We start from the raw sequence: 22,950 nt of genomic DNA on the forward strand, positions 1-22,950 counted from the left end.
GTAGCTGGTGAGTGTGGTGGGACAATGTTGGGGGTGGGCTGGGAATTGTAGACGGGTAAAGGAAGGGTGGGCAGTAGTCGCAAGGGTACTATAAGGGTAAGGTTAGTATTATGTAAGGGTAGGGTTGTTTTTGGTGGATTCATATATTACTATCATTTATTTACAGGAAATTATTTTATTTCTCTCTATCTTTTAAAATGTTAACTCTATTATTTATTGTAATCATAGTTCTTTATGTATTCCATGAAAAGGTAATTATGGATATCCATAAATATTGATTGATTGATTGATTGATTGAATATTCTAACTCCTCCTTAATACAAATAAAACAAAAATTAAAGAACCCATTGAGAAGACTTCCTCCAGGACCCTTCCCAATGCCATTCATTGGTAACCTTCATCAATTGGGCAACAGACCAGACAAAGTTGTGAACAAACTTTATGAAACCTATGGTAATATATTTAGGATAAAGATGGGATTTGTGGAAACAGTCATCCTCACAGAGCCAGAGATCTTACGTGAGGCATTCATTGAGAATCCAGATATGTTTGTTAACAGACATCTCAAAATATCTAGATCATTATGGAACAGTATGTATAAATTGATTGTTCATAATAATGAATGAATTAATGTATACTAATTCCTTTCAACCTGGAATTTAATAAATAGATGGACAGAATATTGCCATAGCCAATGGAGAAAGAACATCACAAGATTGTTAGAGGTGTTGCAATGAAGGGAATCACCAGCACAAGGATCAAAAAGATGGAGGATGATATTGTACAGGAGATCAATCTATTGTGTGACAATTTAGATACATATGCTATGAGTGGAGAACCAGTGGACCCTATCAACCTCATCGTTTCAAATTCACCAAACAGACCGAGGAGCCATTGAATGAAGATATGATCTTTGGTTTGGCTTCAACTCCTTCCGATTTCAAAGTGATTGTTGAGAGAAGACAAGAAGAAGGATTGGCTCGAGAATAATTGATCAACCGGTCCTATTCAAATATTCAAATAGTCCATAATGTTAAACTGTTCCCTTGTCCAAGTAATATATCTTAATTACCAGGAGGAAAATCATGACAAAGAACATTCAAAAATAAAATATATATGTCAGAAACTAATAATTATATTATTAATATTAATTCTCCCTATCCGGTTGAGTATGTTGAGGTGTTAGTCTTTGCTTTAAAGCATTGTTTATTACTTATATTCCCACTCTTGAGTGTTGATCCACCAATGAATACCGGGGAACGAGTAGTGAGTGGGGTTGGACACAGTTTGAGAATGGGGTGGAATGGTAGAAGGGGGTCAAGAGGGCAGGTTAGTGCATGGTAGGGTTAGGGTTAGGGTACGTGTAAGGGTAAGGGAAAGGTGGATTCATACCTTACTATAATTGCATGAACTTAATAATTTATCTTCCATTTCCATTATCTCCCTTAAAATGTTTACTTTAGTATTATTTATTGTAATCATAGGTCTTTATGTGTTCCATGAGAAGGTAATTGTATCCATATTCATTAGAAATTATTAATTGATTCATTGATGGGTTACACTAACACTCTCAAGCACACCCTACAAATATAAAGAACCCTTGGAGAAGACTACCTCCTGGACCCTTCCCCTTACCATTCATAGGGAATATTCATCAATTAAGCAAGAGGCCAGACAATGATGTAAACAGACTTTATGAGAAATATGGCAATATCATTAGGATTAAGATGGGTTCAGTGGAAACAGTCATCCTCACAGAACCAGAGATATTACGTGAGGCATTTATAGATAATCCAGACATGTTTATCAACCGTCACATCAATGTTTCTAGATTAACATTGAACAGTATGTATAAATACTATGTTGGTTCAAGATTAATTAGGTTATCTTACTTATACCTTTAATCAGATTGCAAGAATATTGCCTCTTGCAATGGAGACTATCACAAGATTATGAGAGACATTGCAATGAGGGGAATCACTAGCACAAGGTTCAAAAAGATGGAAGATGATATTGTACAGGAGATTAATCTGTTGTGTGACAAATTGGATGTCTATGCTAAGAGTGGAGAACCATTGGACCCAACCAGCCTAATCAAGATGTGCTCTCTGAACATCATCTTTAGATTCTCACTCAGCCATCACTTCCCATACGATATGGATACTGATGCTGGGGAATTTGTCAATTTGATCAATCAAGTATTTATCCTATCAGGGACACCAATGCCATGCGATTGCTTCCCCTTTATCGGGTGGCTCCTGGTAAAGCTACCAAAGTTCAGAGAGTACCTTGACTTCAATCACAGGCTTAGCAAATTCCTCAGGGCTCTAATCGAGAAGAGAGTGCCATTGTTTGACAGTACAGCTGAACCAAAGGATATTCTTGACACCTATTTGATGGAGTTATCCAAAGGAAACATAACAATGGATGAGCTTACATACACTTTCCAAGACCTTATAAAGGGAGGAACAGATACAACTGTAAGTTATGCCCAATATTCATTCATTTAAATATTCAAAAATGGAATGACATACTAACAAGTGATAATCCATACAGGCAAACACAACATCAGCAATGATAAAGGCATTGGTGAACAGACCTGAGTTGCAGGAGAATCTGTATAGTGAACTCTCGAACAAATTCGAGAACAATCATCCATCGATCCAAGACAAGAGCACAACACCTTACACCAATGCCGTGATCAAGGAAGCCACAAGAAGGTTCACTGTTGGTCCATTGGGTCTTCCTCACTCTGCCAAAGAAGACTGTGAGTTCAGAGGCTATCACATCAAGAAAGGAGTAAGTTCCTCGCTATGTCCATGGAGAGCATTCACTAACCACTACCTGCCCATCACTTGACATAGACTCAGATCATTCAGAACGTGTATGGCACTATGAATACTCCAGTGTATTGGAAGAATCCTTTGGAGTTTGATCCAACTAGGTTCTTGGGCGTGGATGGTGTTGCCAACAGCAATGTTGTCAAACAGGCATTTGGTACAGGGTCGCGCAATTGTCTCGGAATGTCCCTGGCCGAGAATGAACTGTTCATGATGACGGCCATCATATTCAAACGTTTCAAGTTCACCAAACAGACTGCTGAGCCATTGGACGAGGACATGATCTTTGGTATGGCATCCTCTCCATCCAGTTTCAAGGTGATTGTTGAGAGAAGACAAGAAGAACCAATAGCTCGAGCCAGCAATTGCTCGAGTTGATTGATTGAGCAGGTTGGATGTTGGATGGAAAACCATTACTACACAGTAACCTATTTTATTAGGTTATATATGGCTTGGCCTCTCATTGAGGGCCACAAGGCCTCTCCTCTTTTGATGTGTTAAATATAATAATAATAAAGCTCTGTGTACCCAGACTGGACTACCTCCGATCGAAAGTTGAACGTGGAAGGTATGGGCAGTGGGCGTGGCGTTGGCATTGGCGTGGCATTGGCGTTGGCGCAGCGATGTCATCGATCCATTATTGCTGTGGAAGTGACATGAAGAATGCGCTGAGGATAATGAATGTTACAATTATCTGCACGACGACAGATAAAGGCGGGAGGAAGTCGCGCTTCTTCTTCTTCTTGGGGTTGGCGCCGCTGCTGTTGCTGTTGCTGTTGCTGCCACTGCTGTGATGCGAAAAAGTGGTCGAGGACATGGATGATGATGGTGATCGCGCCGTCTTTTGATACTTGACAGGAAGATCGTCCACCTCTGAAATCTCGGAAACGCTGTATTCGGACTCGTCATCTTGGTCGTCTTCGTCGTCGCCGTCTTCTTCGTCGTACTGGGCCGTCTCGTCCTCCTCATCATCGTCATAGTATACGCGCGCTGGCAGGTGTTTCCTTTTGGTGCGCAGCTTGGCAGTGTTGCCGCTACTACTATGGCTTGGTTGCTTGAATGATTTGGAGTTGTTGTTGGACGTTGACGTGGCCAGTGTATTGTTGTTGTTGTTGTTGTCTTTGGCATTGTCGCCAACCAACTCACCCTTGGAGTCGGTGTTGTTGGTGGTGCCATTGTTGTTGTTGGTACTGTTGTTGTTGTTGTTGTTGCCAGCAATGTTGTTGGCAGAGTTTGAAAGCTGTGATGGCTTTGATTTGCGCACAAAGAACTCGTTGGATGGAGCAATGATGGTGGGCAGACCTAGTGTCTGCAGGTTCTTCTTGATCTTGTCGGTGAAGTATGTCTTGGTTGACATGGACTTGAGTGTCTGCAGTGCCAGCTTGGCCTCAGTCTCCTTGTCAAATGTAATGAATATATGCTGCTCCTCCAGAAACTCTTGTATCTTTACAATCTTTCCAAACTCCTTAAACAACGATATCAAATGGTACATTCTCTGCTTCTGCAGACTCTCCTTCTCTGTATATATCTGTGGATGATGAGATAGATGGGTCAGTCGACATGTCCTTCGCAGCTGCATGTGCTCTCGCTCACTTACATCAAGATCACTGAATGATAGGCCACCAACAAAGATCTTTGAGGGCGAGTCTTGCTCCACGACGTTCTTGGACACGGTAACGGGGATGCCATGGAAGGTGTTGTTGTTGTTCATGTTGAGCTCGTTGGACGATGGCGAGAGTATTTGATTGAAGATCTCGTGGTGATAGTTGGAGTAGAGCGGCGAGCTCAACATATCATCGTCCGACGACGTCGCAGATGCATTGGTAGCAGTTGCAGTGGTAGTAGTTGATGTTGGCGCTGAAGCAGACTTCTTGGTGATGGCACCAAAGTTGTAGTTGCTCGTCTCACTGCTGTCCACCTTGGGGTCCGACAAGTGGCTCTCCTTGCTGAATCGGGGTGATGTGGCCACGTGGCTCGCCAGACTCAACGAGTCTGGGAGTGCGTCGCGGAAGTCGACCTGAGGTAGCATCTCCTCGTCCTCAATCGATCCGCCAAGCTCTTGCTCCTCAAAGGTGCCCTCAAACTCTGTGAACCTTGTAAGACCCACCATTGACTCTTGTTGTTGTTGTTGGACTGGCTCTGATGATGTGTCGTCAAAGGTGTGCAGTATCTTGTTGATGTTGTCCTCTATTATTGACTTGCTTGGACTCTTGCCTATGTCCTCCTCGTCCATCTCGTCCTGGGCGTGATGACCATAAGATACACTGCCCAAGTATGAATGTCTTTGGTCAACACCATTATTAGAGTATACGCTTGGAATGTTGATTGATGGTTTGATCAAAGGTTGTTGTTGTTGATGATGAGGTTGTTGATGATGCGGTTGTTGTTGCGGTTGATTGTATTGTTGTGGCTGCTTCTGTTGTTGTTGTTGGTGAGTGCTCAACTCAATGGGTGGCACGACGACTGGGACCATTATTGGATCTGGTGATGATGATGAGGACGATGATCCTCCTCCAGTCACCATCTGATCACGTGATTGATTGGTGGTGGATGTGAATGTAGGTGATGCTTGATAACTGGACGCTGGTGAGTTTGGATTGGACAAAGACTCTGATGGTATACTCTGTATGTTTGATTGATTGGTATTAGTAATGAGTTGTGTGTGTCAGGAGTTGGGTACATACGGTTGCAGTGATCCTGTATGGCTCTACCTCTAGTAGCTGCTTCTTGTAAGCACAGTGATGAACAAACTCCTTTACAACAATGGGTATGCCAAGAGCCAATGCCTGCTGTACCTTGGCTGTGTTGTCAACAAAGCCTTGTGGCGTAGTGATCAGATGTGTTGACTGTGGAGTGAGTGGAACTATGTTAGCGATCAATCAATCACAGAATGAGTGTGGACACACATACCTTAGCACCACATGAGTAACAGGACTTGCCTCCATTTCTCTTGATTATCTTGACCAAGTCCATCTTGCGCTTTAAGTTGATTGATTGATCAATGACGAAACCGAGGTTCTCAAATATGTTGGAGGACAGTTGAACAGGTGACTCGGCATCGTTCTCAGATGTAAGTGCAGGTGATTGAAATGGTGATCCAGATCCAGTAGCTGGCTTGGACGTCTGTGTTGTCTGAGTCTGTGTTGTTTGTGTCGTCTGTGATTGTGTCAGCTGAGGCTTGTTGATTGGGACAAAGACACTTCCACCATTGCCAACAAAGAGCTTTGGCTTGTTGCTGCCGCTGTTGCTATTGTTGTTGTTGTTGCTGCTGGCGTTCTTCATCATCAACTCGTAGCTCGCACTGAGCTTGACCGTGGGCATGGACACACTGTCGTTGCTCGAGTCCAACGTTGACACGTGATCATGTGACGGCATATGGCTATCGGTGGACGATGTGATTGCGCTACCGCCACTCATCAGCATATCTTGTGTGGGCGACACCGATGGTGAGCTTGTAGATGACGACGACGAAGAGTGTGACGACTCATTGTTTGTTGTTGATGTTGTTGTCGTTATATTTTGTTGATCAAACATGTTGTCGCTCTTCAGGATCTTTTTGTTAACGTCGTCTTCTAGTGATCCACGCTCGCCTGGTAAATACTGTGTCGTTTCTCCAACGATCTCTTCTTCTTCTTCTATTTGTTGTTGTTGTTGTGTGATGTCAGCCGAGTAGTCATAAGCAGTGACGGGCTCCATAAGTATGTGTATTATATTTGATTGATATTGATTGATATGATTGAATGAATGAATGAATGTATAGATAGTACTACTATTGATACAACAATGGCCCCTTCTTCAACAAGAACACATTGCAACACTGATCAGTTGAACAGTTATATATAAATGTATATGAACAAAGAGAGATTCTTTGAGATACAAGATATTTAGGTTTTGGAGAGTTGAAGTGAAGTGAAGTGAAGTGAAGATTGATTGATTGATTGGATGATTGGATGGATGAGTTGATTGGGGAGACCCTTTGAAGAGGTGAATGTATCAAGCAAACAAACAAACAAAGAATGAATGAAAGAAGGAAGGAAGGAATGAAGGGTCTTGCTTGGGGTTGGTTTGGTTGGGGGTGGGAAGATGTTGGGTCGACCACCTGACGCTAGACTTGACTTGTGCAACTTGAATTGAATTGGTTTGTTGGGGGGATGTCAACAGGGCTGACTCCAGTGGTGTGTTTGTGTTTGTTTATCTTTATGTGTGTGTGTGTGTGATTGTTGATGGAGTTTGAAAATGAACACGTCTTTGGTGATTCAGCTGACAATAGATAGATAGTTGGATGTATGGTAGTGGATGAATGAATGGTGATGGTGATGTTGACGATACATCTACTCCTTGCTTGACAATCCCCAATGACTGTGCACAAAATAGTTGTTGATTTTTATTTTGATGTAATAGGTGTTGTTGGTAGATACTTCTATCGCCTACTCCTATTTTGTTGTAATTTCCTTGGACGAGTGATTTGAATTCTAGAGTCAATGGTTAGATGCCCAAAACTTGGTGGTCCTGGGTGATCAATGGCCCAAAGTTTTGGTCCTTTCCAACACACTCACCCACTCGAATCAATCACATCAATTTCGGTTAAACGATTGTAAACCCGAATGTACTAGTATGGTGTTTGATTCCAAACTAGTATTTCGATACTGCCCTACACAGTCGAATTCTCACCAAACTTGTACATTTGGTGATGTCATGTTGGTATCAACATTGTCGCTTCCCTTGGTCCAGTATCATGTGATTGAGTGGACCATGGTCCAAGACAGTAGTCGTTGTTAGGTAGGCGTGGTGTACTTTATTTAGCAAATGTCGGTAAATGTGTTGTTGTCCATTGGATGTGCGCCTCACTCACTCGCGCGCTGGCAGACTGAGCGGGAACCATGGTTCTTTGGACGGACTAACCTAAGTCGGTCTGGTGGATCTCTCTCTTTAGTAGTCACCATGACCGTGTGGATCTTGAGCGGCCTCCTTTGGATTGAGCTTGATCATGTCGTCGATACGTAAAATGGTGATGGCGGCTTCTGTGGCGAATTTAATACACTTGACTTTGGCGATGGCGGGCTCCAGTACGCCAGCCTCGAGGTTGTTGCGCACCTTTCCGTTGATGAGGTCCAGGCCCGAGTATGAGTAGCTCTTCTTGGAGGCGTCGCCGGTCTGGGCGACGTGGTGGTACGAGCGGAGCTTGGCGACCAGCTCCGAAGCGTCCTGCGCGGCGTTGACTGACAGCTGCTTGGGGATGACCAACAGCGACTCGGCAAACTCTGAGATGGCCAGCTGCTTCCTCGAGCCCATGGTCTCGGCAAAGTTGTCCAGGTAGATGGAGAGTGCCGACTCGACACAGCCGCCGCCTGGCACGATGGTGCCCGATTCGAGCGTCCTCTTGGCGATGCACAGCGAGTCGTGGATGGAGCGCTCCATCTCGTCGAGCGTCAGACCACTGGCGCCACGCAAGATGATCGAAGCGGCCTTCTTGCCGCTGGAGTTCTTGACCAGGAGCAGTTCGTCGTCTGCAATGCGCTCCTGCACGACCTCGTCGGCAAAGCCGAGTGATGAGGCGTCGAATCCGTCCTCGCCCTCGAGGTTTGACAGTGTGATGAGCACGGTGCCACCGCAGGCCTTGGCAATGCGCTTGAGGTCCTCCTTGCGACATCTGCGCACGGCCATCGCGCCGGCCTCGACAAAGTACTTGAGACACAGGTCGTCGATGCCCTTGGTGGTGAAGACGACGTTGGCGCCCGACTTGAGGATCAGCTGAATGCGCTCCTTGATGATGTCGTTCTCACGATCGCGGATCGCCTCGAGGTCATGCACGTTGGTGACGACCACCTTTTGGCCGAGCTTCATCTTGGCCTTTTGCAGGTTGAAGTCGAGGAAGGCGATCTTGGCGCCGACGATTCGCTTGGGCATGCCCTCGCTGGCCACTGTACAGTTGAGTGCGTAGCCCTCGACGAGCACGGACTCCTTGGCGCTCTTGCCGTGCGCCTTGAGCACATTGATGCTGTTGATTGGGTACTTGACGTCGCCCTTGTAGTCCACGGTCTTGATGCGGCCCAGCGCGTCGACGACGATCTTGGCAAAGAAGTCGCTGTCGTCGCCAATGATCTTGGACGACATCGATGTCTTGACAGTGTTAATGATAAAGTCCTTGGGCAGTGTCTCGACGTTGACGGCCAGTGTCTCGTTGATGTACTTGATGGCCTCTTGACAGGCGATACGATAGCCGCTGATGATGATGGTGGGGTGGATCTTCTTGAGCACCAGCTCGTTGGCGCGCTTCAGCAGCTCGGCGGCCAGAATGACGACCGACGTCGTGCCGTCGCCGACCTCCTGATCCTGCAGATCGGCCAGCTGTACGAGCACCTTTGCTGCTGGGTGCTCAACCTCGAGCATCTTCAAGATTGTCGCACCGTCATTAGTGATTGTGATATCTCCTATATTGTCCACCAACATCTTGTCCAATCCAATTGGTCCAAATGATGACTTTACAATGTTTGCTATTGCTGTAACTGCTGTCACTGTTTATTCGTTGTCGTAATGTAAATGTTAGTCCAAGTTATTGTGTATTCGATCATTCGGCCACACGTCTCGATTGATTGAATGATTGATGGATCAAGTCTGATTGATCGATCGATTGAATAAATGAATGAATGATTGATGATCACATGATGTGTCAGCCTTTCGCTGATAGCACCTGTCGATGAATGATCGAGCCTTACTCGATTGGTCCATCCATATTCATTCCCTGTGTCGCATTCACATCATGATCGAATCATATCTAATTACTTCATATCATTTCGAATCGAATCGCATCGCATGATCACATCATATCAAGTCAAGTCAAGTCAAGTCAAGGGTCAACAATCGCATATAAAGTCTGTAAACATTATCTTTGGAAATGATAAACCAACCATTCTGTGTTCTGACATCCTGTCCAGAGATACGCTCTCCGTCGATATTCAACATTCTAACGCCACTCATTGTTTATGTATATAATGTATAAATAGGGTTGGTAATTATATTATAATATATATATATGATATAATTACTTCAAGTCACAGACAGCAGACAGATGATTGATGTTGGAGTTCAAACAAGGTCTCTCCCTCTCATCTTCACACGAAGTCCCTTCTCTACAGCTCACCCACGATTCAAAAAAATCAAAAATTTACAAACGAATTACCAAACATTGTAAATATCATCTTGTGCGAGGGTATCTCTGTGAGGGTATGTTGACTTGTGATTTTGGACCAACTACCTCCATTCAATCATTATGCATGTATGTATTTGTTGATGTTGTTGATAATTATGATGATGATCACGTTGGATGATGATGTTTGATGATATTGATTTGACATTGAATATAAAGGAATATCTTTGTTAGTGAGGAGTAGTATTTGTTTACAACATCTAGAGATATCCATTGCTAAGGTTGTATTGGTTCATGCGCCAAAACAGCTCACACACTTTTGCCAACATTACCTCAAATATCAAACAATAGAGTGTGTGTGGTAATCATCGTTCGTCATGATCTCATTAGGTGATGTCTGACTCACATTACCACCATCGAAACACTTGGACCTCATTTGGTACATGAGGTACTGCTCATTGATCCATTCAATTCATTCATTCATTCAATCAATCAATCATCAAACCACTGTTATTTATTTATTTTAATATTATAAGTAGGATCACTCATTTCAAACAACTTGTCTTCATCATTCATCTCAATCACAATCATCGATCGAACACACCACACACACACACACACACAAACGAATACAGATATTGATACAGATAATTGTAAACACACACTCACACTGACACTCACACTCACACAGATAGTTCGTTCATTCATTACTGTTTTGAAACAACTCTCATATATAGTATAGTGAAAGTGTAGATACTCTAACACAGACAGATAGACAGACAGATAGACAGAATGGGAAAAGGAAAAGGAGCACAAACAAAGACGACTCGCGAGAAGTACCCATCAAAGAGTGGCGTGCCACCTCTGGCGGGCGCCGGCCCACTCGAGGACTTTGACACAAAGGACGAGCATATCCGCGTGGAAGCCGTCCAGCAGCACTGGACACGTCGCAAGCTCATCTCGCAGAAGTACCCCGAGGTGCTCAACTTCCCCACATTCTACACGCCCACCGCCTTCTGGGTGGTGTCGCTGGTCGCCTCGATGGTCATCACCGCCAAGCTCCTTGAGAACTCCTCCTTCCTGACCGTGCTGGTCGCCGCCTACATCTTTGGCGCCACCGTCTCACACGCCCTCTGGGTATTAATTCATGAGCTCACTCATGACCTTGTATTCCAAGAGTCCTCCATGAACTCACTCTTCCTCCTCATTGCCGATCTCCCTCACATCCTCCCAGCCGGTATCAGTTTCCGTCACTTCCACAGAGTATGTTATATTAACAAAGTTGTTGGAGACGCGAACGACAACAAGTACTAACCTCGCGCGACACTATGTAGCTGCATCATTCATTCTTGAACGAGACATACACTGATCCAGATGTACCAACACCAATTGAAAACTCATTGTTGGGTCACACTGTTGTTGGCAAGATCATCTGGTTCTCATTCTACTCGATTGTTATTGCCCTGCGCTCATTCTTGTATCCATTGAAGGATCAATCACCATTCGGCATGTGGATGGTGCTCAACTACATTGCCAACTTCAGCTTCACCTACGTGATGTCCAAGTGGGTGGGTACCATGGGCATGGTCTACCTGGTGCTGTCGTCGCTCATGTCCGTCGGCTTCCTGCTGCACCCATTGGGCGCACGCTGGATCGCCGAGCACTTTGCCGTCACGCAGTCTGAGCAGGAGACTTACTCCACGTACGGCCTCGTCAACACACTGGGCTTCAACATTGGCTACCATAACGAGCATCACGACTTTGTCCGCGTGCCCTGGGTCTTCCTGCCACGTCTGACCGCCATCGCCGAGGAGTACTACACCAAGGGATTGCGCTATCACACCTCCTACTGGCGTGTCCTCTACGAGTTCCTCACCAGAGACGAGTTCACATTGGACAGCAGAGTGACCAGAGCATCAAAGGGTCAGAAGAGCGAATAGATTTGATTGATCTGATCCACGTCCAGGTCACCATAATCATTATTATCATCATCATCATCATCATCATACGCCATCCATGATCGATTACTTCCAATTATAATATTATACCAATACACTTTATAACGTTAAGATAGAATGTCCATCCAAGTGTTTGATTGTGATTGATGTCCATGTGCGTCGCTGGCGATGGTCTGGCCAGCGTGATCGATCACGTGACCTGACTTGACCTGACCTTGATTGATTGAATGATTGATTGATCATGATGATGGTGTTCTATGGTACATGCAATCATTGCATATTGGGACAAACTTGCCATTTTCCATCCTTTGTCCATTCTCACTCATACAACGAAGGTATGGTAGTTTGCAACTTCCACAATCCCTTGACATCCTAATATAAGGTAGATTAACCATTGGTATGAAGTTGTATGCATTGATTCCATACCACAGCTCTATAAGTGCGCCGTGATGGCATCTATGACATGCTCTGTGGACAGTTGGCATGCAACAAGGGGTTGTTAGTGTCACTTACAACATTGCTCACGCGACATAACATACCTCCAATCGTTATTCTGATGTTTGTGATCAGTGAGCGAGCAGAGGGTATAGCGTTCGTGTGATCTGGCGCAGAACTCCTTGGAGAATGAGTGCATTTGGTAGAGGTGCTCATTGTCGCACATCCAGTTGCCACAGCAGGCTGACCTCTTGAGTGGACGATCCTTTCCAGGTGGTCGACCACAGATGCCGCACACCTTCTCAGTGGACTTTAACTTTACATCACCAATTGGATTGACAGCCAACTGATCTGAATCCCTTGTGAACTTTGCCCAAATACCATGCTTCTTATACGCCTGGCAATCCGGTTTATGTTGTGGCCAATCCGCAATACCTTCATATTCATTAATTCATTCATTCAATGAGTAAGAGAGTGAGAGATGGTTAACAAGACTGATCTAACTCTTACTCTTCCCTCCATCCCTCACCCAGCCCGCTCCCTCCCTCCCTCACTCCTCTCACTTACTGACTTACTTTACAACTTTACATCCACCGCACAGGTTAAGATTGGTCTCTTTGCAACCTTCTTGCTCACATCTCTCTGGTCTGTAAAACATGTTATGTCTTGTTTGTTCAATAGGTGCAGCCATTGTTGTTATTAATGTTGTAATAATAGTAATATTATCTGTTGTTCAATGTCACGTGACAGTAATGAATGATCTCAAAACACTCTCGTCCAAGTAGTCGCGGACTTGGTGGTAGTGAGACGCGAACACTTTAACACGAGACTGAAACCCATTCCAATCCATGCCATTCCATCCCATTATATTCAATACAGATAATGAATGAATTAGAAATATATTAACATTAATGGTTCATTCATTCATTGTCTTTGGATTATTTACATCAATGTACCTCTCTCTACCTTAACTTCAAAAGGGGAAGCGACACACAGACAATGCAAATGCGTATGCCTGCCAGAGCCAAGAGTCTTAGAGGTTCTTGTTCATGTACTGTGATACAATGCCCATTACTTGACTGCCGGGGAATCTGCCCAGTGCACCCTTGATACAGGAGATCTCGTCAAAGGCCGTGACGGCATCTGAGAAGGTCCAGTGATCAATCTTGGCATCCTCCTTGCTGGTGCTATTGAGCGAAGCTTCGGCTAGCACTGGCTTGCTGATGGTGAACGGTACTGGCTCAAAGGAGTGGTCGCCGCTGAGCACGGGAGTGGTGTGGTCGCCTGTCAGACAGATTGAGAACTTGCCCTTGCCTTCGCGCTCTGCCGCGGCCAGACGCTCGATGATGTTCTTCAGCATGGCGTCCACCTTCTCGAGCAGGGTGATCTTGAGGTCGGGGTCCTTGTCATGTCCGGCGTCGTCGACAGCCTTGATGTGCAAGAAGCCAAAGTCGTAGTCGCCGTTGGCCAGGGTGTCGACGGCCACGTTGCCCTTGGACTCAAAGTCGGTGTGGTAGTCGCCAGTGCCGCCAGGCGCCTTGACAATCTCGATGCCGATCGACATGCCCAGACCGGCGATGATGCAGGTGGGTGCGATCATGAACGACTTCATGTTATACTTCTCGGCAAACGTGGGCACCTGTGCGCGCACGCCACAGCCGCGCAGCAGCACGACGTTGGCCTGTGGGAGGTTCTGTTCAGCGCGCTCGACGTTGATTGGGTGGTGCTCAAGCACCTCGCGGATCTTGTCCGAGAGCTCATTTACCAGACGAGCTGTGAACTCTGCCTCTTTGCTGTCGTTCAGTGCCATTGCGTGAAGCAGGGGCAAGTTGTCCTTGAGCGGATCAGTGTTTGATATTGCATCGGTGAGTCCTGGTCCTCTGACTCTCACACCGCATCTATGCTCAGTGGCATACTTGATGTCGACCTGATAGTCTGGGAAGGATGGTAGTTTGCTGTTTGTTGTGGGGGGGGGGGAGGTCAGTATACTTGTCCCGCTACACATTCGCTACACGGCTACTCATTCGCCACTCGCGGCGACAGAGAAGATAGATACATACACTCCTGTGAGTGCTTCACAGAGGGTTGGACCGAGATGTTCAAAGTTCCTGTCGGCTCTTCTAGAGATGACGATTGCATTCTCCCTTGTCAAGGGTGGCAAAGTTTGGACTTGAATGCAATGTCGCCTGGGATCATGTCTAGTCCTGCGCCCATCACTTCAAATGCACCTCTACCTCTATAGTACAATCTTGGGTCGTAGCCAAAGATTGATAGATGTGCAGTGTCACTGCCACATGAGTAGCCAGGTTCAACTGGGTCCATAGCACCGTTGATGCCGGAGTCTGATTAATGTGATTGATTGATTGATTGAATGATTGAGTGAGTATGATTGATTGAGTGAGCGAGTTATGGATGTTGACAACAATAACACATACTGGCAATTGAGTCCATTGCTGGGAGGACTGCTCTTTGAAGTGGAGTGTTTCTGTTGAACTTGGGAATGGACACATCAGCCAGTCCATCAACCATGACGAACAATACTTTGCTTCTATCTTGTGCCATTATATATTTATATTGTTATAGATGATGATGTTGTATATATCTATGTATGAGTGATCAAATGATTGAATGATGAATGAATGAATGTGTGAACAAACATTAATTAAACACTGATCACACACATGTTCATCAAGGTAGACGACATGAAAGAGTGTGTAATTGAAGTTGTGTGTGGGTGAACTGATTGAACTTCAAGTAGTGGTGAGTGGGGTGGAGATGGAATGATTCCAATCAATGATTATTTATTACCTTACTTATACAATGTTTATTATTATTATTATTAATCTAGTGATTACTCACTGATGTTTATGGGTGGCTTGGAATTCGCAGTGTGTGGAGAGCATGAATGAGAGGTCTGGTATCTTGGAGAGGACTTGATTGAGTTGTGATGCGTTGGAGATGCGGGCGGCACTGCCGGACAGGTCAAAGCCACCGCCGCCGCTACTCCTTATTGGTTGTGGTGGAGTTGAAGATGTTGATGTATCACTGCCATCCATAAAGTCAAATGTTGTGATCACTGGTGTTATTGGTTGAGTGGTAGTTGGTGTCATACTATTGCTCGATGACATTGGTTGCAATGGTTGACTACTGTTCTCTCTCTCAATCTTATTTATCTACATTGACAAGTGTTAGTTAGTCATCCATGAACATTCTTTAATGCATCATGCAGGCATGTGAATACATACTATGTCCAGACATCCAGGTGCAAGTCTTAATGATTGGATAAAGTAACTCTCAATCGATGATGTCTTTAAATCGAATGGAGCAAGTGGAGCAACAAAGCCAGACTGCTCAGGGATGTGGTATAGTGTCCTAGGATTGATTGAGCGAAGCGAGTGAGTGAGTGAGTGAGTGGGAGAGTATGTGTAAGGTGATGCACTTACTTCTCAATGTGAGTGCTTGACTTTAGGATGTCATCCAGAGTGCTCTCCTTCTTTGGGGAATCAGTTGCTGGCTCTGCCTTTGCTGGGGATACTTGTCCCTCCTCAGCGAGGACCTCTTCCTGTGATGGAGAGTCGGACTCCACCACTTCACTTGGCTTGGGACTGGACTTTGGACTTGTAGTAGTTGATGGCGGAGCCAACTTTGTGAAGCAAGTGTGATGCGAGAATATCTTGATAACATTCTCCTTAATATGATCATAACTAGTCTGTTTGATTGGGGCTTGAATGGCATCCTATGATTGATCGAATGAATTAGGTGATGATTGATGAATGAACGAGTGAATGAATGAAGGTAATACACACTTTAAAAGCAGAGGTAGGGGCAGGGGCGGAGACAGGAATTGGTTCAAACTTGGGCATCTGGGAAGTTGAGGTGGACAGGGCTGTTGTTGGTGGCTGCTTGAAGTCGCCAAAGTCACCAAAGTCGCCAAAGTCATCGTCATCATCCGCAGCAGCTGTTGTATTGAATGTACCAAAGCCATCATCTTCATCATCGTTGTTGACGCTAACGCTAGTGGCAGCGGCAGTGGAAGTCGACATTGTTGGAGGTTGTTTGAAATCGCCAAAGTCACCAAAGTCGTCAAACTCATCCTGCTTGTCATCATCATCGTCGTCATCATGTGCCAATGATTTGAATCCAGCATCAATGACCTCCATCGCAGATGTTGGTGTACGTGCGCGTATCATTGGTGGAGTGAGTGGTGTGATGATTGATATATTGACTCCCAGGTTGTCATTGGAGTCGTCTCCATCATTGTCCAAAGAGGGCGTGTCGTCCAATGTGAGCTGAGCAGAGTGTGGCTTCTCATTAAGCACATCCATGCCACCAGTGGACTCTGATCCCGAGGCAGTGGTCTCTATTATAAGATCATTGGCATCGTTAAAGTGGACGAACTTGTCATCATGCAGGCGTGGACTGGCAATCTCATTCAATGAGTCGGCCAAGGGATTGGGATGGATATTGAGATTGAGTGTGTCATGCTGGTCCATGTTTGTGGGTTTGTCGTTGTTGTCATCATTGTCAATTGATGGGATGATTGAGGCGGCATCATTTGTTTGATTCGTCGATTGATCGTGGACGATAGAGGCAGCAGTCAGTTGTTGAATGTCTGATAGTGATAGTTGTTGTGGCTCATCAAAGTCGAACATGTCATCGTCATCCTGTTCCAAGCTTGGCTGCTCAACCTGCTCCTCCTCTTGCTCCACTTTGGCCTCAGTCTCTGCCTCAGCAGTAACAGGTAAAGTGGCTGCGGGTGAGGCCACAACGGGGGAGACTACAGTCTCACTCACCTGATCCTCTTCAGAGTCGGACAATGGAGGTGGTACTGAGGATGAAGTGAACTGATCGAAATCGTCGAATGATGAATCATTCTTTGTGTCTTGGCCCAATGAGGAAGGATCGTTGAGTTCAAAGTTATCGAAGCGTATCTGTTGGTTGATCACATTGTTGGTCGATTGCAATGGTGGCGTAGTTTCAAAGTCTCCAAAGTCATCAAAGGCATCATCAAGTGTGTTGTTGCTGACGACCGATTGATTGGTAGTAGGTGGTGATGGAGTAGTCGGGACAGGGACAGGGATAGTGACAGGGGCAGTGACGGATGAACTTGAGAAGGATGAGAATTGATCAAAGTCATCATCAACCGTATTCGAATGTACTGGGACTGGGACTGGGACTGGGGCTGTGACTGGAGTGAATGAGGAGAAGTCAAACTCATCAAATTGTGTCGTCGCAGGCGCAGTCGCAGGCGGGCTGTCACTGGAGGCAACAACAGGAATGACAGGAACTGTTGAGAACGAGAGAAGACTGTCAAAGTCGTCATTTCCATTGTTGATTGGGTTTGTGTTGCCTGAATGGTCGGTCACCGATGCTGGTATCTGTTGTGTGATGACAGCTGGAGTGAATGAGAAGTCGCTAAAGTCATCGAATGAAGGCTGTTGTTGTTGTTGTTGCTCTGTCTGGTTGGAAGGAGGAGGAGGAGAAGGTGAAGACTCAGGTTGTGATGATATGTTGTTTGTGAAGTTGTCGGAGATGTCGGAGAAGTTGTCGAATCGTATCTCATTGTTGATGGTGTTGTTTGTTGATTGAAGTGGCGGCGTAGATTGGAAGTCGGCAAAGTCATCAAACATGACCTTCCCCAGTTGTTGGCTTGGCACTGGTACATCATGTTCTTCCTGTGCCTCGATGATGGTGGGTGGCTGAGTAGCGGGAGTGTGAGGTTCAGGCTCAGGCTCATGCTCTTGCTCAGGCTCAGGTACATCATCATCAAGTGCAGGTATTGGTGGAGGTTCAGTGAATGAGGAGAAGGTGTTGTCATCATCATTATCATCTGTGAGTGAGCTAAAGTCATCGAATCTTATCTGATTGTTGATCACATTGTTGGTCGATTGCAATGGAGGTGTTGATTCAAAGTCACCAAAGTCATCGAATACTCGTTTAAGTTGCTGTGTCTGTAGTTGTTGTTGTGGTTGTTGTTGCTGTATCGGATCATTATTATTATTAATGGGAGTCGATGTGATGAGGTCATCTAATGTATTTGATGATGGGGATGTTGTTGATTCAAAGTCACCAAAGTCTTCAAACGTTATCTGTTGTTGCACAGGTACTGCTGCTGCTGCTGCTGCAGTTGATGTTGATATGTTGGTAGGTGCAGCAAAGTCACCAAAGTCATCAAATGTTATATGTTGTAGTTGTCCTTGTTGTTGATCTTGACCTTGATGTTGTTGCTGCTGAGATGATGTACTATGTACTTCGAAGTCACCAAAGTCAAAGTCATTAGTATTACTCATTATGTATATATTGTATATGTATATGTATGACTCTATCTAGCAATAACTATTCAATCATTCATTCATTCAACTTCACCAAAGTCATTTTGCAACTCTACTTTCTTGAACTTCCTGTCATTCAATCAATCATGTTGGACCAACAATAATCTTTGGATAAAGTAGTAGTACTACTACAACTTGTGTCATTTGATCATTACTACGTAGTGTTAGATGATGATTTGTGACATCAAATGTTCAAGTCAACGCTGGGTCTTCGTCAGACCATGTTTGAGAAGGATGATCTTCTCAAAAGTGATCATGTTCTCGAGAACAGAAGCCTGAATAATAGTATATCTGAGAATGGATGTGTTCCCAACTCTGATCGACATTGGTGACCATCAATAATTACCAACTGTTTGAGAAGTGTAGAGTTCGCAATTATCTCCTTCGTTTTGAGAATAAGGTGCGAATGATGAAGTTTTGAGATTACCAAATTTCCAAACTTTGATCAAGATGACATTCATGCAATCAAAATAAATATCAGTCATGACTGATTAATATAATTCATACCAATCAAAGTGTATTCCCCTACTTGTATAAGCAACTACAAATAATAATAATATAACCTTGTGTATTATCTCCGTAAAGGTCAACTCCATGTAGATCTACCCAAAGATACACATTATAATCCTCAGCTATTAATCAGTAACCTAAACTACCTATAATCCTATCATTATCCCCTTTATTCTTTAACTCCAACAACAACAACTATCAAAGGTAAGTTCGTACCCTCGCCCTCAACCCTCACCCTAACCCTCGCCCTTGCCCTCGTCAACCCTTAACCCTCGACCCTAACCCTTGCCCTCACACACACCCTCACACAATCAATCCAGATGGTCAAAGTCAGTGTCGATCAAATCAGCTCTGCCATGAAGGAGAGACATAACATTCGTAATATGTCGGTCATTGCCCATGTGGACCATGGAAAGACCACACTCACGGATTCTCTGATCTCCCGTGCCGGTATTATTCCAGAGTACAAGTCTGGCGATACCCGCTACATGGACACCCGTGAGGACGAGATCGCCCGAGGCATCACGATCAAAGCATCCAGCGTCTCCCTGCAATTCCAGGTGGCCGCCGGGGTGGAGCTGCCAGCCAACTCATCGAGCTCGCAGTTTTTGATCAACTTGATCGATTCGCCAGGCCACGTCGACTTCTCCAGTGAGGTCACTGCCGCCCTCCGTGTCACCGACGGCGCCTTGGTCGTCGTCGACACGGTCGAGGGCGTCTGCGTCCAGACCGAGTCCGTGCTTCGCCAGGCCATCCTTGAGAGTGTCGTGCCCATCCTGTTTGTCAACAAGATGGACCGTCTGTTTTTGGAGCTCAAGATGGAGCCGGAGGACGCGTACATCAAGCTGCGCAGCACCATCGAGAGCGTCAACGCGCTCGTCCAGGTTGCTGAGGGCTCTCCATCGTGTGTCTACCTCCAGCCCCAAGCGGGTAATGTCGGATTCGGCAGTGGTTACCAGGGTTGGGGATTCACAATCGAAGCATGGGCACGCATCTACGAGGCCGCCCACGGAGTGTCTCGCACCAAGATGATCAACAACTTGTGGGGCGATCGCTTTTACGACTCTGTCACCAAGAAGTGGAGCGACAATCCCGTTTCTGAAGATGGCCGAACCCTCGAGCGTGGTTTCTGCAAGTTCATCTACACACCTCTGCGCGATCTGATCGTTGCCGTCAACGATGGCGACCGTGCCAAGGTGGACGCCAAGCTCAAGGTGCTCAACATCACTCTCCCATCCAACGAGATGGAGCTCACTGGTCGTGACCTGATCCGAGCCATCATGAAGAAGTTCCTCCCCGCTGATGAGTGCATCCTCACGATGGTCGTGCAACACCTTCCATCTCCTGTTGTCGCTCAGCGCTACCGAGCTGAGCAGCTCTACACTGGCCCCCAGGATGACGAATGTGGTGTCGCGATGGCCGAGTGTAACCCAGACGGACCGGTCATGGTCTACATCAGCAAGATGATACCCAACTCCAGTGGTCACTTCATTGCCTTTGGTCGTGTGTTCTCTGGCACAGTCACTCCAGGCATGACCATCCGCATCCTGCAACCCGAGTACGACCCAGTCACCAAGCCCACTCTGGTCTCCAGCAAGCGTATCACCAATGTCGTGCTTATGATGGGTCGTCGTCAGGACACCGTCGAAGCCTGCCCTGCTGGCAACATCATTGGATTCACTGGCATTGACTCTTACCTCGTCAAGACTGGTACTCTCACCACCTCAGCTGTGGCGCACTCCATTGCTCCAATGAAGTTCTCTGTGTCACCAGTTGTTCGTGTGGCCGTCTTCCCCAAGGACGCATCTCAGCTGCCCAGACTCATCGAGGGCATCAAGCGTCTGATCAAGACTGACCCAGCCATCCAGCACTTCAAGTCAGGTTCGGAGAATGTCATCGCCGCCGTCGGCGAGCTCCAGCTCGAGATCTGTCTCAAGGACCTCCAAGAGATCGCTGGATGCGAGATCATCTCCTCGCAGCCCGTGGTCAGCTACCGCGAGACTGTCACATTCGAGTCCCAGGTCTGCCTATCCAAGAGTGCCAACAAGCACAACAGACTCTACATCAAGTGTGCCCCACTCAACCCAACTCTGGCCAACGACATTGACTCCAAGACCATTGATCCAATGTCGAACGACATCCCCCACCGTGTCCAACAGTTTGCTCAATACGACTGGGCTCCCGCCGACACCCGTTCCATCTGGGCGTTCGGTCCAGATGGCAATGGTGCCAACGTCTTTGTCAACCAAACCACTGGCGCGCAGTACCTCAACGAAGCTCGCGATCTGATCGTCGACGGATTTGGCGAAGCCACATCCACCGGTGTGCTCTGTGGCGAGGAACTAAGAGGCGTCCACTTCAGTCTGATGGATGTCACACTCATTGCCGATGGTGCCCATCGTCGTGCCGGCCAACTGACACCCGCCGCTCGTCGTGCCTTCTACGCCGCCCAGCTCTGTGGTGCACCTCGTCTTGTCGAGCCCATGTACCTGGCTGAAGTAGTCGTGCCCAACAGGATGATGAGCGTTGTCAACCGTTGCATTGCCTCCCGTCGCGGTCTCCTGGTCTCTGCCGAGGAGAAGTCTGGCATGAATGGCATCTATGTCATCCGTGCCCATCTGCCTGTCGCCCAATCATTCGGCTTCCTCAACCTGCTCAAGACCGAGACCAGTGGCCAAGCCTTCCTTCAGATGACCTTTGATCACTGGGCACTGCTCGACCAAGATCCACTCGATCCCAAGACTGATGCCTACAGAATCGTCAGGGAGATCAGAGCCAGAAAAGGACTTCCTGTTGATGTACCGCCCCTCACTGAGTACCTCGACCGTCTCTAACTCAATAAATCACTCATTTCATATTGCCTTCCAGGTCTCCTCGCCCACTCCCAACTCTTGGGAGTGTGGCTTGGACGCGAGACCTGGGCAACCAACCAAACAAAAATCAGTCTGTTCAATCAAAGTAAGGGCTAGGGGAGGGTAAAGGTAAGGGTATGTACACTTGGGGATGTTATTGGATTGTGAGGGATCAGACCCTTTGAATAGTATTCAGTCACTCGCTTACCGTGTCGCTCGAGACTAATATATCTGAGAATGAACATGTTCCCAACTACTCTGATTGGTGCTCGCCGATCCGGGTGAGTCAGTCAAACCTGAATTAACCTCTCTCAACCCCAGTTGGGGTGGGTCTATTTGGCAATCTAAGAGAGATAGAGGATGTTTGTGATGTATTTTCAACAGATTAGTAACTTTATAGAGATAAATGAATATTTACTGTATTAATAAATATACCAAAAAATAGTATAAGAGTCAACAATATGAATGATATAAACATTAGGAATGCCTACGACAGTTACCCGATATGCAATGGTTGGGAAGTGATCAAGTTGCTTAAAAGTGTTTCTCGTCAAAGCAACAGGAGAGAATAGCACTGACACAGACAAACCATTCAACTGTATTTTCTGTAGCGAGCCTTTAAAAGGCGATACAAGCCAACACATACTTCGTCATCTCGATTCAGAACGTTGCAAGAAAGCCCGCGCTACCTACAACAAAGTAGATATCAGGGAAGCTGATTACTACTGTTGCAGATACTTGGTATTCGCCAATCACCCAATGAACACTCTCCGACATGACGCATTCGTTGAGTTTCTTGGGAAGCTCAATTATAAACCGCCATCAACATATTACTTCAAAGAGACGTTCTTGCCAACAATAATGCAAGAGTTGACT

The 22,950-nt window shown here is 46.0% G+C and overlaps 8 protein-coding genes across 8 annotated transcripts; 3 read left to right on the top strand and 5 right to left on the bottom strand.

The window, feature by feature from the left end:
• Positions 1-1,727: 1,727 nt before the first annotated feature.
• Positions 1,728-3,218, top strand: SAMD00019534_099190 (hypothetical protein; the record flags this gene model as incomplete). The annotated part of the gene is made up of 4 exons (XM_012894951.1): positions 1,728-1,845; positions 1,909-2,480; positions 2,557-2,799; positions 2,865-3,218. The coding sequence occupies 4 exons, from the start codon at positions 1,728-1,730 to the stop codon at positions 3,216-3,218; spliced, it is 1,287 nt and encodes a 428-aa protein (XP_012750405.1).
• A 259-nt stretch (positions 3,219-3,477) lies between these two features.
• On the bottom strand, positions 3,478-6,536 carry SAMD00019534_099200 (hypothetical protein; the record flags this gene model as incomplete). The annotated part of the gene is made up of 4 exons (XM_012894952.1): positions 3,478-4,368; positions 4,438-5,463; positions 5,525-5,686; positions 5,751-6,536. 4 exons carry the CDS (start codon positions 6,534-6,536, stop codon positions 3,478-3,480), a joined length of 2,865 nt encoding a protein of 954 aa, XP_012750406.1.
• Positions 6,537-7,775: 1,239 nt separating this feature from the next.
• Positions 7,776-9,359, bottom strand: SAMD00019534_099210 (hypothetical protein; the record flags this gene model as incomplete). The annotated part of the gene is made up of 1 exon (XM_012894953.1): positions 7,776-9,359. A coding segment is annotated over one exon (1,584 nt), but the record flags the coding sequence as incomplete, so codon positions are not given.
• A 1,405-nt stretch (positions 9,360-10,764) lies between these two features.
• Positions 10,765-11,921, top strand: SAMD00019534_099220 (hypothetical protein; the record flags this gene model as incomplete). Its single annotated transcript, XM_012894954.1, has 2 exons — positions 10,765-11,250; positions 11,322-11,921. Coding segments are annotated over 2 exons (1,086 nt in total), but the record flags the coding sequence as incomplete, so codon positions are not given.
• A 1,492-nt stretch (positions 11,922-13,413) lies between these two features.
• Positions 13,414-14,385, bottom strand: SAMD00019534_099230 (hypothetical protein; the record flags this gene model as incomplete). The annotated part of the gene is made up of 1 exon (XM_012894955.1): positions 13,414-14,385. One exon carries the CDS (start codon positions 14,383-14,385, stop codon positions 13,414-13,416), a length of 972 nt encoding a protein of 323 aa, XP_012750409.1.
• A 143-nt stretch (positions 14,386-14,528) lies between these two features.
• SAMD00019534_099240 (hypothetical protein) lies at positions 14,529-14,909 on the bottom strand (the record flags this gene model as incomplete). The annotated part of the gene is made up of 2 exons (XM_012894956.1): positions 14,529-14,722; positions 14,816-14,909. 2 exons carry the CDS (start codon positions 14,907-14,909, stop codon positions 14,529-14,531), a joined length of 288 nt encoding a protein of 95 aa, XP_012750410.1.
• A 326-nt stretch (positions 14,910-15,235) lies between these two features.
• Positions 15,236-18,670, bottom strand: SAMD00019534_099250 (hypothetical protein; the record flags this gene model as incomplete). Its single annotated transcript, XM_012894957.1, has 4 exons — positions 15,236-15,553; positions 15,626-15,752; positions 15,824-16,116; positions 16,187-18,670. The coding sequence occupies 4 exons, from the start codon at positions 18,668-18,670 to the stop codon at positions 15,236-15,238; spliced, it is 3,222 nt and encodes a 1,073-aa protein (XP_012750411.1).
• Positions 18,671-19,497: 827 nt separating this feature from the next.
• SAMD00019534_099260 (hypothetical protein) lies at positions 19,498-22,056 on the top strand (the record flags this gene model as incomplete). Its single annotated transcript, XM_012894958.1, has 1 exon — positions 19,498-22,056. A coding segment is annotated over one exon (2,559 nt), but the record flags the coding sequence as incomplete, so codon positions are not given.
• Between the last annotated feature and the right edge of the window lie 894 nt (positions 22,057-22,950).

Source organism: Acytostelium subglobosum, assembly GCF_000787575.1.
Source record: "Acytostelium subglobosum LB1 DNA, scaffold: scaffold24, whole genome shotgun sequence".
Lineage (NCBI taxonomy): Eukaryota > Evosea > Eumycetozoa > Acytosteliales > Acytosteliaceae > Acytostelium > Acytostelium subglobosum.